The sequence below is a fragment of the Micropterus salmoides genome, unplaced genomic scaffold (assembly GCF_014851395.1).
Source record: "Micropterus salmoides isolate LMB-PRFRI ecotype aquatic unplaced genomic scaffold, ASM1485139v1 Ms_hic_scaffold_10, whole genome shotgun sequence".
Classification (NCBI taxonomy): Eukaryota; Metazoa; Chordata; class Actinopteri; order Centrarchiformes; family Centrarchidae; genus Micropterus; species Micropterus salmoides.
Window position 1 is genome coordinate 5,346,483 of NW_024040041.1, and position 15,344 is coordinate 5,361,826.

Genomic DNA, 15,344 nt, shown 5'->3' on the forward strand with positions numbered 1-15,344 from the left:
CGCCTCACTGGCCCATACGGTACCACAAAGCACAACTCACCTGCCCAGAGCTATAATGAGCCACCCAGTCGCCCGCCGACCGCGGCATTAGTGCTGGCGTGCGCACGAGCACCGATGGCGTGGCATGGGAGGCCGAGGGCCGACCTATGCGCAAGTCGGGAAACTGGGTAGGGGGCCTCGCAGCTGTATTGACGCAGTTGGGGTCACGACAGCAACCGCATCAGCTGTGCACAAGGCAGGGCCACGTAAGCAGCGGCCACCGTGGGAGAGGGCGCACCGCACACTCACAAGGAGAATCACTCAGCCAAAACACTCAGTACTGAGTGTGTCAAAGAGAGTTGGGAGACATTCCGCAGGTGGAAACAGACGAAAGAGCATGGGGACGACCAGGAGACCGCCATGCAGATGACATCCACTGTCATCCCACCGTGCAATGCCACAGAGGAAGAGATGCCTCTCGTGCTCGAGTGCTCCCCGGCAGACGTGTACGCCTGGGAAATGGCATCGCACAGCCAGTGAGACAGGCGCTGTGCCAACAGGGGAAGTCCCTCGCACTGAACGGCGGCAGGCAGCCGTGCGTGTTAAGAGTGTGGGTTTTGTGTTCATGTCTTTCCTGTTTAAGTCTGTTTTTGGTTTTGTGTTTCTCTGTGTAGTCTTGTTCAGTTAGTTCCTAGTCCTGTACATTAGTTAATATGTTTTGTGTTTACTCCTGGTCTTGTGTTCCCTGTTTAGTCTTGTAAATTCCCTTGTTCATTTACTGGTTCTGTTTAGCTCATACTTGTGCATTCTTGGTTATTCACCCATGTCTGCTTGTCTAAGTGTTCTCTCTGTTACCCCCTGTTGTCTGTATGTAAGTGTGCTCGCTTTTTGTTTGTTTAATTAAAGCACTGAACTATACCTCCTCCGCTCTGTGTCCTGCGTTTGGGTCCTCCAACCTGCTCAACCCTGCCTCACCAGACCACTTACTGTAACAGTGCGCGCCACATAACAGGACAGCACTCGCACTGGGCAGAGGAGGTGGGACGTGGCGTCCTCCACCGACCCATGGGGGGAGGAAAACAACCCAAGAGGGTGATGACCCGCGACCGAAAGGAGCTCGTAATGCTTTTAGGCATGAACGCCAGGTTAGGGCACAGAACAGCCGAGCTGCCGTCGCCCTGAATCTTGACACACAACGGAGCCATGGAGAGGGCAGCCAGATCGCTGACCCTCTTGGCCGATGTCAGAGCCAGGAGCAAGGCGACCTTAGCTGAAATGAATCTCAAACGGGGCTTGGGTTGAGGTGCGTAAAACCAGTACCAATGCTCACTGTGGGGCAACAGGTCGCGTCACTGACCTGCACCGCCGCACCCCCCCAAGGAAATGCTTCACCAGGGGGTGGGAGAACACAGTCCTGTCCCCGAAGCCCTCGTGACAGGACTTAATGGCGGCAGCGTAGGTTTTAACCATACTGAACGCCAGCTGGAGGAACAAAAGCACCGCCGGCAGTGGACAGGCGACCAGGTCCATCCACTGGTCCAGACACCAGTGTTGGAAAGCCAACCACTTAGAGGAGTAGGAGGGCTCTCGACCCCTGGATGGTGCGAACCACCTCACGGGAGAGGCCTAAGCCCTACAGACATTGCCTCTCAGCGGCCAGACCCAGAGAGGCTGGCCGAGGAGAGGGTAACACCTGATAGCACCCCCCGCCTGAGAGAGAGCATTCCCCCTCCAGAGGAGTTTCCACAGCTGCCCCGCCAGCAACCGCTGGAAACAGGCGCGGAATCAGCCGCACAAGCCGGACAAGCATACAGCAGCCGGGGAGGCCAAAGGGGGTGAGCGAAGGCGTCCACCCCCAGCGGGGGAACGTCCCGTGGGCTCAGTGAAAACCAAAGCCACTCGTCTGGGCGAGGGCCCCCCCTCGACATGATGTCTGCCCCTCCGTTCAGCACGCCAGGGATGTATTCTGCTTTGATAGAGAGCAGGTGAGTGTGCGCCCACAGGAGCAGCCGCCTGGCCAGACACGAACCATGGGGGAGGGGCTCCCACAAGGGGCGGGGATGCTGGCCCTCTTTGATGGTTAACCGAAAAACAAACTATAGGACGGATGTTGTCCTGACACATAATTTCACTGGCTCCCAGTAAATCTACTTCAAACTTATAATAATAGTCTGTCTCACAAAATGCTTTGGCTCATCTGTAGCTAACAGACTACAATCCAAACAGAACTCAAACTTAAAACATTTAAGTTTTTTCATGTTTAATGGTTGCCACTTGTGAGTAGCTGTGTGTGCCGGAGTGCATCGGTCTGTTTTGTGTACGTGAGCGTATGAGAACGTATTTGAACTGTTTTTGAATTTGTTATTTTCTTTATTCAGCATCTAATGATAGACTCACAGCAACTCACACACATCAATCAATCAAGTTTTATTTAAAGTGCAAAATCACCAAAATACATGGACCCAATACACTTTACAAAATACACAGAAACAAAATACAGAAAGCACAACAAACATTGGATAAAATACAGCCTGAATAAAATAAACAAAATAAAATAACTAGAACTTTATCAAACAGAAAAGTCTTAAGTCCTTAAAAGTGGTAATGTCTGATTCCAGAACTGGGACCTGGTTCTGTAATAGAGGCGCTTGATAAGTGAATGCTGGCTGGCTCCCACATCCTAAATACCACATTGCCCTCTGAGTCACTCTGACTCCAGGGATTACATAGATCTTAAAAATGGTCAATACATCAATGCGTCTCAAATTGTTAGTTGCTGTAAGCAGTTTAATGTAAAGTTAATGTGAAGCGTATAAATTTTAAGTGTAAATGTGCTACATTTGTACTATTTCTTTGCCTTTTCCTGAGCATCATTGAAACACAGACCGCTGCCCCAGCTGTTTGACAGTTACTTAACAGTTTCACAAAATACACTATACTACACTAAACACTACACAACTTATTTACTTTACCTAACTTATAATGTATCCCAAAAATATTTGACCACATGAACAGTAAAGTGATACTCATATGAAAGGATGGCACCTCCAAGGTCTGTCTCCAAGCTTGGTCACTAGTTGAGTCCTTTGTCCATGATAATCAGTGTGGCACATTTAATAATATTAACCATAATAATAATAATAATACATTTTATTTATAGGCGCCTTCCTGAACACTCAAGGTCACCTCACAAAATATAATAAAACAGTACAACAATAAATCAATAAAATTAACAACTATAATTACCGTGCATAAAATCGAGCCCGTTCTCATCTCAGGGCGTCATTTACCAATGATTTGAGAAAGAGTGACAAAGCGTAGGTATTTGGCCTCATGGCCGATGTGCTAACAGGTAGGGTTAGCCTCCCTTGTGTCGCTGCAACGTAGGAAACGGGCGTTTCATACGGACGCTGAAGGGTACCTTTAGCGTAAAATCCTTACGCTTTGTCACGCTGTCTGAAAGCGTCAGTTATGACGCATTGAGATGAGAATGTGTTGATAAAATCAGGGTACGTAACAACTGGAAACAAAGATTGAGAAAGAATGATCACGTGGGATATGCCAGTTTAAAAAGATATGTTTTCAGGCGGGATTTAAAAATGGAAAGCGAGTCAATGTTACGTATGTCTGGTGGAAGAGAGTTCCAGAGACGAGGGGCAGAGCAGCTGAAGGCTCTGAATCCCATGGTGGTCAGACGAGCAGGAGGTACAGTGAGCTGAATAGAAGAAGAAGATGTAAGAGTACGGGGGGGTGTGTTATGAAGGAGGTTGTGAATGGCCTTGAAGGTCAGGAGCAGATTCTTGATATCAATGTGGTATTTAACTGGGAGCCAATAAAGCTGCTGAAGGACAGGAGTAATATGATTAATAGAAGGGGTTCTGGTGATGATCTGGGCAGCGGAGATCTGAACCAGTTGAAGTTTATGTATGGATTTGAGAGGAAGACCAACGAGAAGAGAATTACGATAATCAGTGCGGGATGTGACCAGTGTGTGAATGAGAATAGCTGTACTGGTGGGTGAGAGAGACGGTCAGAGGCGATTAATGTTACGTAAATGGAAGTATGCAGACCGAGTTACATTATTTATGTGAGCTTGAAATGAAAGTGTGCTGTCGAGGATCACACCCAGACTCTTGACCTGAGGGGAGGGGGAAACAGATTTTGTCAAAGTGGATTTGGTGCCAATGAGGAGAACCTCGGTTGACCAGTGAAAATTTAAAGGTTTTGATAAATACCCTCACATTCTACATAAATATCCGCAACATGTTCAGTAAATGGCTGGGTTAGATTTTCGTAGTAATCTTCATCATCCCAGGTTTCTTCTTCGTCTCCTTGTCCCACACTGTTGTCCACTGTAATATCAAAAACCTTTGCAGCATGTATTTGATTGTCTGTAATCTCTTCCCCATAATTGTAATCATCTTCAACCTCCACTTCATCTCGCTCTCTCTGTTTCCTCTTGGTGGCCAGTGAATAAACTTCCGCATAGTCCCCCTCTTTCTCATCGTGATGAGTGTTCCTGACGCTCACTGAAACACAAGCATCAGAACAAATTTGTCGTAAGAACTCAAATCTCTAAAAATCTGCAAAGTTAGTCTAATAATGGTATGCACTGTGTCCTGATGAGCACACACATTTAGTTTGGACCAGGGTTCCAGGCTGCCTTGTTTGTCGTCTTCTCCTGAGGACCAGACAGACCACCACCAAGACCAGCAGGAGCAGCAGCAAACCCCCACCTGCTACTGAGGAGACCAGCAGCAACAAAGGGACTAGAGAAAAACATTGAAATGTTTATCCTTAAAAATATGCATAATTTCATAATGCTTTGGCCGGTGTAAACAGGAAATGCGATATAGAAGATGAATAACAACTGAACCTTGTGTTTCACATCTTTCTATTTTTGGTAAATCTGCACAATGGAAAGTCGTGCTGCATGACCTATTAGAACTTCCTGTTTACACTTCTTACTACTCTTTACTACTATTATCAGATCACTAAATATGATGATGATGCTAAGTTTTAAAAACTGTAATGAATTATATACAGACTGGCCACTTGATTGGTGTTGCTATCATTGAAAAGAGCAAGTTGCGCTGATTCCAACAGAGTGTGTATGGTAGCTGTGCATTACAATTTAATCAGCCCAGTATCTATTATGTCCATATTGGATGATTCAACATCCCATAATTTAGGTATAATGCTCAGTGTGTCAATCAGGTGCTAATGACTAAGTTCAGGACAGACTGGTCCAAGACATTTAACAAGACTTGGGCTTAAATGTGATCTTGGGGACTCTCTCAATGTTGTACAGCAGGGATTAAGTGAGCCAGTTCTCAAGGCAGACCTTTGGTTGTTGATCACAAGTTCATCATCAGATTTCATCATCATTTTAACAACATTTATAGTTGGACACGTGTGGACAGTACAACACCATAGGTAGCAGAAACCAATGCCTTCTTTAGATCTAACATACTGGCTCAGCTACACTGCGCACGTCTAACACTGATTTAAGACGATGAATGAAGATGATGAATGATGAATGAAATAGAAAGTTCCAAATCTTTACTGTCCATTTTCACAATTTACTGAGAACAAACTGACATAGCAACGATCAAAGGAAATCAAAATCAACAACCGATTGAGGGGTAGATTCAAAATCACAACTTAAGGAAAAAAAATGTATTCACAGGCTGATCCAACTTGTATAACTTTCATGAAGGCAACTCATGATGTGACTCAGCAGTGTGTTTGGCCCCCACATGCCAGTATGCACACCTGGATATGCTCCTGATGAGACGGCGGATGGTGTCCTGGAGGATCTCCTCCCAGATCTGGATCAGGACATCAGTAAACTCCAGGACAGTCTGTCGTATCACTTGGTGTTGGATGCACAATACATCCAATTGGTTCTCAATTTGATTCACGTCTGGGGAACACGGGGGCCAGTCAGTGGCATCAATGCCTTCATCATCCAAGAACTGCCTACACACTGAGGCCAGGCATTGTTCTGTACCAGGAAGAACCCAGACCCCACTGCACTACTGTAAGGTCTAACAATGGTGAGGATTTTATCCTGGTACCTAACAGCAGTCAGGTTACCGTTGGCTAGCACGTGGAGGTCTGTGCAGCCCTCCAAGATATGCCTCTCCAGAAGAACACTGACCCACCTCCAAACCGGTCATGCTGGATGATGTTGCAAGGCAGCATTATGTCCACCACGACGTGCACCTACTCTCATCTGTGAAAAGAATGGAGCACCAATGGCGGACCTGCCAATACTGGTGTTCTCTGGAAAATGCCAATTGAGTTGCATGATGCTGGGCTGTGAGCACAGATCCCACTAGAGGACTTTCGGTACTCATGCCACCCTGATGGAGTCTGTTTCTGACAGTTTTTTATGAGCAGCGTACAGTATCTAAAGACAAAGTAGTATTGCAGTTGCCTCACCTGGCAGAGCCTTGTGGTTCCGACCTTTTGCGAGTGGGCATCCTTCCACAGACCTACCTCACAACACTGTCCAGCAGCCATGCTGTCTCATCTCGCGGGCTTGTGTCCTGTTCCTCTTCCGCCCGGATCTCATACAGCAAAATTAATACTCCTCAATTGTATAGAAGACCTGAATCTAGTTCTGATTCAACTACACATCTGCCAGCAAATCACCTGCACTAGACCGAGCCCAGATCTACGGTCTTCATCAACAGTCACTTGGGAGGATGTTGATGACAAGGCACATGAGCAGAAGATGCTGCGATATGCCAAACTCGCAGCAGAAGCAGACACAGGCGGGAACATCAAAGTGCGCCCAGTTGGGATGAATATCTCCTATTCATCTATTAAATTATGAACCCTTTGGCTCTCCATCGTATAAAAAGTAGATTCTAAATAGAACTACATTTTGATTCGGGTTTAGATTCTGGCCACTAGTTGATCCTGCACAGACCGCAGGTAATAAGTGTTAACAGTCAGGCAGTCATAATATTCCCCTCTTATTTTGTCTGGAAAACAAATCTGCACCAACATTGGGTGAAGTGTGAAAGTTCACTGTGCCAGTAGCTTATATGACATTAACCATGTTGACATAGTGGCCTAAATGTCCATAAATTAGAACAATGCTTTTAAATGTTCAGTTTACTTACATTTAATGATAATACTAATTGGTGTTGCTTCGGTAGAGGTGAATTTCCTTGAGGAGAGTGTGAGTTCATACACACAGCTGTAGTTTCCCTGGTGTTCATACTGAGCTACAGGGAAGTTAAAGGATGCTGATCCCTTGACTGCTGGCTTGGTGTTGGTGATATTGGAGCCAGAGAAGATGAGAGAGAAAACACCTCCAGGACTGTTGGAGTTAATGGAGCAGGTGAAAGCAAAGCTGTAACCCCATGTCACCTCTGCAACTTCAGGACTCCAGACCAGCTCTCTGTTAGAAAATGTCAGGTAGATGCTGGGCTGCTGCAGAGGCACTGTGATAAAAAAGGGTAAAGAAGATAAAGAAGCTATACTGTTCTGAAAAACTGTGCCTAACAAGTTAGATTAACTGTGGACTTTTTCAATGGGTAATTATCATTAAGCAATGAAAACATTGTTTACCTTATTCAGTGGTTATTAAAAGTATCTATCTATCTAAAACTATCTATGAATTCTTCTTTATTCTGGTTTACAAGTATAATATTTAATTTTATATTTTATAAATAATAATTATATAAAAAACATTTAAACAAATTCAAACTGCCTCAGATGTTCCCCTTACTTTCCAAATGTTTATTTTGTTACCCTAAATGTTTTTGTTTAAGGTGGATTTTTCTAAGTCACCTTGAGCTATTACCGTGAACTCACAGCAATCCCCTTATTGAGCGAGTGGTCTGTTGATCAATTCCAGCCACTCTGTCAATATGTTTTCTGATGTCTCCCTCATGTAAATGCCTATTCAATTTACCTTACATGAATAATTATGCACTGGAGTCGGCACAAACATTTGAGTTTAGTCATAAAGTTACCAGTAGTGCAGATGAGGGGAAAAAACATTCACAATTGGTCAGTTTCCAATATGAAAGTATGACACTTATACTGCGCCCCCCACCTTCCTGTTATTTTCTCACCTTGCAATAAAAATGTTACACTTCCTGCTTTGACACTGAAACGTTGTTTTGAGCAGTTTGGACATGCTTTAATATTGTAATAATTCAAAGGACACCTGCTATACTAAAGCTAGCTTTAAGCTTGCTTAAAGTCAACACATGGCCACAGATGTAAAACCTTTCAAGCATGCAAGTGATGTTCCTTTACTGTTGCGTTCTGTCTTTTTATTCATTTACGTTTCTTACCAGCAACAGAGAGATTGACAGAATCACTTAGGGGGGAGCTGGAGTGTTGATAATACTGACACTGATATGATCCCTCTTTATCAAAGTCCACTTTAAGGGTGAAGGTGGCAGAGTTGGTTTTTACTGTTTGGTTCTGACTGTATGAGCCTGAGGTCTGCTTCAGAGTGAACGTTCCAAGTAAAAGCTGTTGAGTTTGAGTTGATATTGAACAAGTGATGCCGGTGTTCTGACCCCAGGCAACCTCACCACCAGGATTTATGTAGATGCTGGGCTTTGGGAGGATTGCTGGAAAAAATAAGAAAATATTCAGTGAAACAGGTTGTGATTTTATTTAACTTGTACAACCACAATAATACCAGCACCCCCTCCCTTTTTTTTGAGTGAATCATGACAATAAATCTATATACAAGTGACATTCCTGTTGTTCTCTGGCAGTTTGAATGGTGAGACAAGCCTTATATGGCGCACAGCTAAAAACTTCTTTAGGATTCATATCACATTTCTCTATACTTCTTCTTTAGTTCTTTAAAAACTGTCTCTCTACCTACATGCAGTTTAATACAACGGAAGCACTTTATTCATTATATAATTACCATGAAAATCAAAAGCTAACATTACAATATGAATTTATTTTTTTATGAGTTAATTTGAAAACGCAGTAGTACGGCTAGTGACGGCTACTTAAGGGGTGTGTTACACAAGCCACAGACTCTTCTGAATGTCTTTCAGAACCTTTCAAAGTAAAAGCTCTCAATTCAACTCGAAATAAAGAATTGCTGCAAAAAACTTTCTTGTGTGTTATTTTGTTGGCACAATCACTTAAGAGGTACTGTTGCTGACATGACTGAGATCTATTTCAGCACCAGTCGCTATCAAAGTATTCATTTATGTATTTATTAATTTGACCCGTGGGCTGCCAATTGCTGCCCACTGCTGTAGGTGAAACCAATGTGAGCCGCACAATTTGAACAAAAATAAGTTAAGTTAGAGAGGAAGTGTGTGAACTTTCCGAAGTACACCACTCACACCCATGCCGAATTAGACAGGCCCAAACAAGGGCAGCCTAAAGCCATGTAGACCTTTAGAATGACTTGTTGGTGATACTATTCCAGATTTTAAACTTTGTAGGCTGTGGAGCTTTGTGTCTCTATACAGATTCATTCCAGTTCCTTTTCCATTCAGAATTGTGTCATTTGCCTGTAATTATTATTATTATCCTTATATATTATAAAAAACATTAAAATACAAAAGTGATCAAAATGTCTTCTCACCTTTACAGACCACACCAGCGTGCTTTCTGTTTGAACAGCTGCTACTCCCAAATCCTCTGTGCTGACACTCCGTTAGAGACCTTTCACTTCCTGAACAGTTTACCTCATTAAGCCAGACTCGGTTGGAGTAGGATGACTGAGTGGCACTCTGTGCCCTCCCACAGTCCAACTCTCTGCAAACCACCTTAGCATCATTTATGTCCCAGCTGTCACCACAGACTGCTCCCCAGCTGTTGTTGTAGTAGATTTCAACTCTTCCAGAGCACAAAGTAGGCCCAACTAATCTGATCGGCACACCTGGGCACAGTATAAAAAGAACGTATGCCATTAAAACAAAGATATTTAATCAAGCACTGTAGCAAACTATGGTTTGCCTAATTACTGAGTGGTTACTGATAAATTGTTTCGCCATATGGGCATACATTATTTAAATAGTAAGATTCTCCCCATTAATACTGACACGTGCGTTCATTGATTATTTAACACTCCCGGATCAGTCAGGATGCACTGACTATTTAATCGATAATATATACAGATGCTTCATAGAGGAGACAAGGTATTTAACGGGTCACAGCTCTGCCTGTCTGTCACTGTTACACTGAAAAGAATCATAGACCCATTTAATCATGTCAACTTACTTCTTCTTTTTAACTCAAATAGCTCTGACAAGTTTTGGATTTCGAACTCAACTGTATGAATTTTAGAAAGTTAAACATTGCATTAATTCATTGTGTTGACTATTTGACACTTTTGTCGTGTTGATTGAACTTCCGTATGAATCATGACATGTAAGTTATCAGTTGAAAAAAAAAGGAGAGATTACGAGGGTGCTGCATCTTTTGAGTTTGACAAAAACACATACATAATCAACTAATTATTAGGGTTTAGCAAGTACTCGGTTAAAACGAGAATCCGGTACAGATACTTTCTATAAGTATCAGAGTAAAATGTGTCAGTATCTGTTTTGTTATAAACTATAAATATATGAATATAAAAAAATCAATTACTATTCTCTGAAGCTCAATTCTGAGGCTGTTCTGTAAATGGTTTTCTAATAAATATAGCAAGTTCTGATAGAAATTTCAGGCTTAAATAACTTCCAGTTAATACCACCCACTTATAGATTACGCCCCGCCCATTCTGAGCACAGATACAGAAGATTTGGTGCTCTTGCTCACCCCTGCTAATTATACACTGCTGATAAGTCATATATTCAAATTCCAACCGAAATATAGACTATATAGAATATCAACAGAAAATCTGTGGTAAACAAGACTAGTGCCACCGGTGGAAAGGGTTCCAGACAACGGCCTTAAGGCCCTTTCAGAAAGGAAATGACATCTGCTGCTATTTTGAACTTTGACCAGCAAGCTACCCTGCCCAAGTCATTGAAGATAATTGCACAGTGGCGCTGTTGTTGGGGTCTGTCTTCAAGGCCCTTTATAGATGTAAACTATAACAAATTTGGAATTTAAATCCCTTAACTTGAAATGGAAAGTAGTATTAATTTGGTTAAGTTGCTTTAACTTGAAACTATGAGTTAGAGTAACTAACTCAAACTTGTTCATTTAACTAACATTGGGACAACTAGAACACTGTAGTTATATCCACTTTATGAACTTAAATTTATGAGTTGAAACAAAGGCAATCTTCAAGGTGATTTATCTGAACTTAAAAATGTGAGTTGAAGGGGTGTAGAATTTTATGTTTGTTAGACAAGTGAAAGCAAGTTTCCTTGAATGGACAATGTAATATAGATAGTTGATTTAACTCACAGTATTAAGTACAAACAACATATTATCATTAATTAAACAAATTATATAACGGAACATCATGAGTTGAAACAAAGCTTTTCTTAAAGTTGAGTTACTCACATTTTTAAGGCAGCAATTAACTTAAGTTTTTAAGTTGAACCACCTACTGTAGATAATTTTTACAGTGTAACAGACACTCCAGGTTGCAGTGTAATTCATACAATTTACTGGTAAACCAACGAATTTTAGAGTAACATAGGCTCAATGAAAGTTTTTACATCAAGTCAGCACTACCTGTCCTGTTCACACTCTCTCTTGTTTACATGAGCTCTCTCTCTGCTGCGAGTCTGCATCACACTTGCATGTACACTAAGTACAACCCTTTTGTGCCTACTTTGTGCCCGGATTATGTGCTGTTCAACTGGCACTTGTGCAATAATTGTTTAAAATAGGGTCCTTAGTGTTTTACTAAATTAATAGAAGTAAAATCAACAGTCACAAGAGCTTAAATAAAACACATGATTTTAAAGATATTTCATTAGTTAAATGTGGCTTACAACTTAAACGTTTCAAAGTCAACTATTCCAAGGGAAATTTGCTTTTCATTCATTAAACACACAAGCCACAGGAATACACTGAACCATTTTAATACACATTTATAAAAAAATTACATATATAATTTGCTTTACTTCAACCTGAGATCAACCTGCTAGAGTGCCTTACACTCTTGTGGCCTAAAAGCGCACAGTGACTGTGTCTCAAAAACCTGAACATTAATACCTCCACAGCACATGCAGATGCAACACCCATCACAAGTTAGAAATGTAGTAAAAAAGTTCAAATATTTGGAGAAACTGTAAGTGATCAAGCATTTTTCTCACCTGAACAGACCACACCAGCATCCTTACTGTGTGAACAGCTGTGAGTGCCAAATCCCCTGTGCTGACACTCAGTTAGAGATGTTTCCTTTCCTGAACAGGCCACATCACCAAGCCAGATTTGTCCCACTCCTTCACCAAACGGCGCCGATTTAGAAGCACTCCCACAGCCCAGCTCCCTGCACACCACCTTCATATCATTTAAGTCCCAGTTGTCATCACAGACTGTTCCCCAGGTGTTGTTGTGATAGATTTCAACTCTTCCAGAGCACCGAGTAGAGCCAGATAATCTGATCGGCAAACCTAGGCACAGAACAACATGCGTGTTTTCTGTTTGCATGTGTTCATGGCAGCAACTATTTCTACACATTAGGTACATGTTTCATGACTTTATATAATTAACTTCATGTAAACAGACAATATATGATATTGCTGTAAAACCAAATGGGAGAAAAGATTCCATTCATAGCAATTCACGTTCTGTTGTGATCCAAAATGTATCTCACCTGAACAAATGACACCAGCATCTTCATCATGGTCACAGTTGTGTTGGCCAAATCCTTTGTGCTGACACTCAGTTAGAGACCTTTCACTTCCTGAACAGACCACCTTATTAAGCCAGATTCGTCCAGTTCCTTTTCCAAAGTGGGCCGACTGGGGGGCTCCCAGTGGCGTTCCACAGCCCAGCTCCCTGCACACCACCTCAGCATCATATAAGTCCCAGTCATCATCACAGACTGTTCCCCAGGTGTTGTTGTGATAGAATTCAACTGTTCCAGAGCACTGAGTAGACCCGGACCCAGCTAGTCTGATCTGACCGCCTAAAGAAAGAAAAAACTGTTACAATATTTTCATAATATAACTTACACTACGGCTGCAGCTAACGATGATTTTAGTATTCGAAGCTTCTATAGATTATTTCAACGATTCATCGATGCGTCGTTTAAGAAGTACTTTGCCTGCCCCACCCCCCGTAACGGGATCAGCTGTGCACGTTTCTAGGTGATAGATATTTAATGGTCCTTTCGGAAATTCATAGTGTGTCATACAGCAAACATCAGACCAACAACCAGACAGCTGCTTTACAAACATAAACAAACATCACCCGAGTGCTATACAAGTTATACTAAAGGCTCGTGCAGACTACACGACTTTCAGCGTCGGCTGATGGCCGTTCAGTTCACACAACTTGCCGTCTTGTAACGGACGGGAGTCTTGAAGTCGTTCTGGCGTTTACACTACGTGACTGATCGGTGACAGGGGGTCACACTCCACACGAGCTGACAGCGGTTGTGTCACCCGACGCTGGTCTCCAAACCAGGTTATGTCTAGAAAACGAACGGGAAATGTGAAATGGGAAATGAGCGATCCTGCACACGAAACAGCTGTTAGTTATTGTAAAGATGCCGATTGTAAAGACAAAGAATCTGGGTGAAAGGATGGATTAGCACACGCAGGTAGCAGGGATTGTCTGGGCTACAGAGAGAGCTGCAGGGGAGTTAAAAGTTGCAGCTCCCCGACACCCAGTTAACTCTTGACTGCAAGGCCCAAAAAGGAGAACAACAAACGCACATGTGCACATTTTCAGCTGAGGTCTGCGGCTTATTTTGGCTTCAACTCAACAATCAATCATGATTTCAGTTAAATGCTAAAGTTTCTGTTACTGTTACCTTGTCTGTCCGGTCACCGGCTGGTTTCTAATAAGGTGCCGTCGTGCTGTTGCCGAGGCGACAAAAGTTTCGTTTTATGGTGGACGGACGGTAACATTACAGAGTTGTTTTCTTTAGCTTGAAATAATACCATACTTTAGACACTTTCTTCTTTGTCCCTCACTATTTTCTATCTCTTCCTCCACTTTGCAAACGGCTCCATTATAATCACGCATTCACAGCGTAAGCGCGATGTGCGACAGTAATAAATGTGTTCTGTATAGTATAAAACAGTGTTCTGTTTAGTTATATGGATTAAACGAAGCATGCATTTTATATATATTTTATTAATCGATTTAATTTACACATATCATTAAAATGTAAAGCTATAAATATTTTGTAGCAAACAGAACATATGACTTACCTGAAGCAGATGCATATAAAGTAAAAAGAAGGGAGACTGTAGGAGAAAAAAAATAGCATTGCTCATTAAATACAATAACCTAGAACATGGTAAAAGATGTAAATGAAAGAAAGAATAGCTGAATTTCAGAAACTGCTTCTCACCTATGATCAAATGAAACAGTTGGCTCTGTTGTGTGCTCTCCATGGCTTAGATAGACAGGAAGCTCTGCATGAGTCGGCAGAGGCAGAGCAGAGGCAAATGGCAAATGGTTTCGTATATATTTACACTTCATACTGCTGGGGGGGGGGTTTTTTCCATGAAACACTTCCTCCTTTTTAGTGTTTATTCAAATTATACTCAGTACGTTAAAACTATAGAGGGAAATGAGCTGCAGCAGCTAAATAACACTTGCATCACATTCAGGGTACAGGGTATAAGTGTTTTAGATCAACAGAGACTTCTGTCAACTCTCATCTCCATGCCGACACAGCATTTTAGTAATGAGCAGTGCTGATCGAGAAGTTGTAGCGACGTAGAGGCAAAATGCCAACTGCTCATTAGATAGAGATAGATAGGGATGTATGGGAAACACTGTGAAGTGGCTGACAAACATTCCTGAGGAGCCACCTGGAGTCAGGTTTATTTAAATTAAAGAACTCAGTATGGCTCCGACACACTGCCATGTGTAACACCATTTTTAAATGTCTGCTATATACACACTGCGCTTCTCATAAAAGAGCAGGTCTAGACCGTACTCTGTGATGTTATTTACAGAAGCCCAACAGTTCCCACCAAGAGCAGCACTAGGCGACAGAGGCAAGGAAAAACTTCCTTTTAACATAATAACACATCAAACAGCCATGTCTAAACTGCTGGCAACAAAAGTGAGTCTATGTGAAAATGGCCAAATTGGGCCCAATTAGCCCTTTTCCCTCCCCAGTGTCATGTGACTCGTTAGTGTTACAAAGTCTCAGGTGTGGATGGGGAGCAGGTGTGTTAAATTTGGTGTTATTGCTCTCACACTCCCTCATTCTGGTCACTGGAAGTTCAACATGGCACCTCATGGCAAAGAACTCTCTGAGGATC

General features: G+C 42.4%; 1 protein-coding gene across 1 annotated transcript; it reads right to left on the minus strand.

Moving 5' to 3' along the window:
- Window positions 1–2,391: 2,391 nt before the first annotated feature.
- Window positions 2,392–15,025, minus strand: LOC119896420 (deleted in malignant brain tumors 1 protein-like). Its single transcript, XM_038709848.1, has 9 exons — window positions 14,420–15,025; window positions 14,277–14,312; window positions 12,710–13,024; window positions 12,207–12,506; window positions 9,572–9,868; window positions 8,301–8,585; window positions 7,116–7,439; window positions 4,614–4,748; window positions 2,392–4,508 (listed from the first exon to the last, which is right to left on the minus strand). Exons 1-9 carry the CDS (start codon window positions 14,460–14,462, stop codon window positions 4,195–4,197), a joined length of 2,049 nt encoding a protein of 682 aa, XP_038565776.1. The 5' UTR covers window positions 14,463–15,025; the 3' UTR covers window positions 2,392–4,194.
- Window positions 15,026–15,344: the final 319 nt, after the last annotated feature.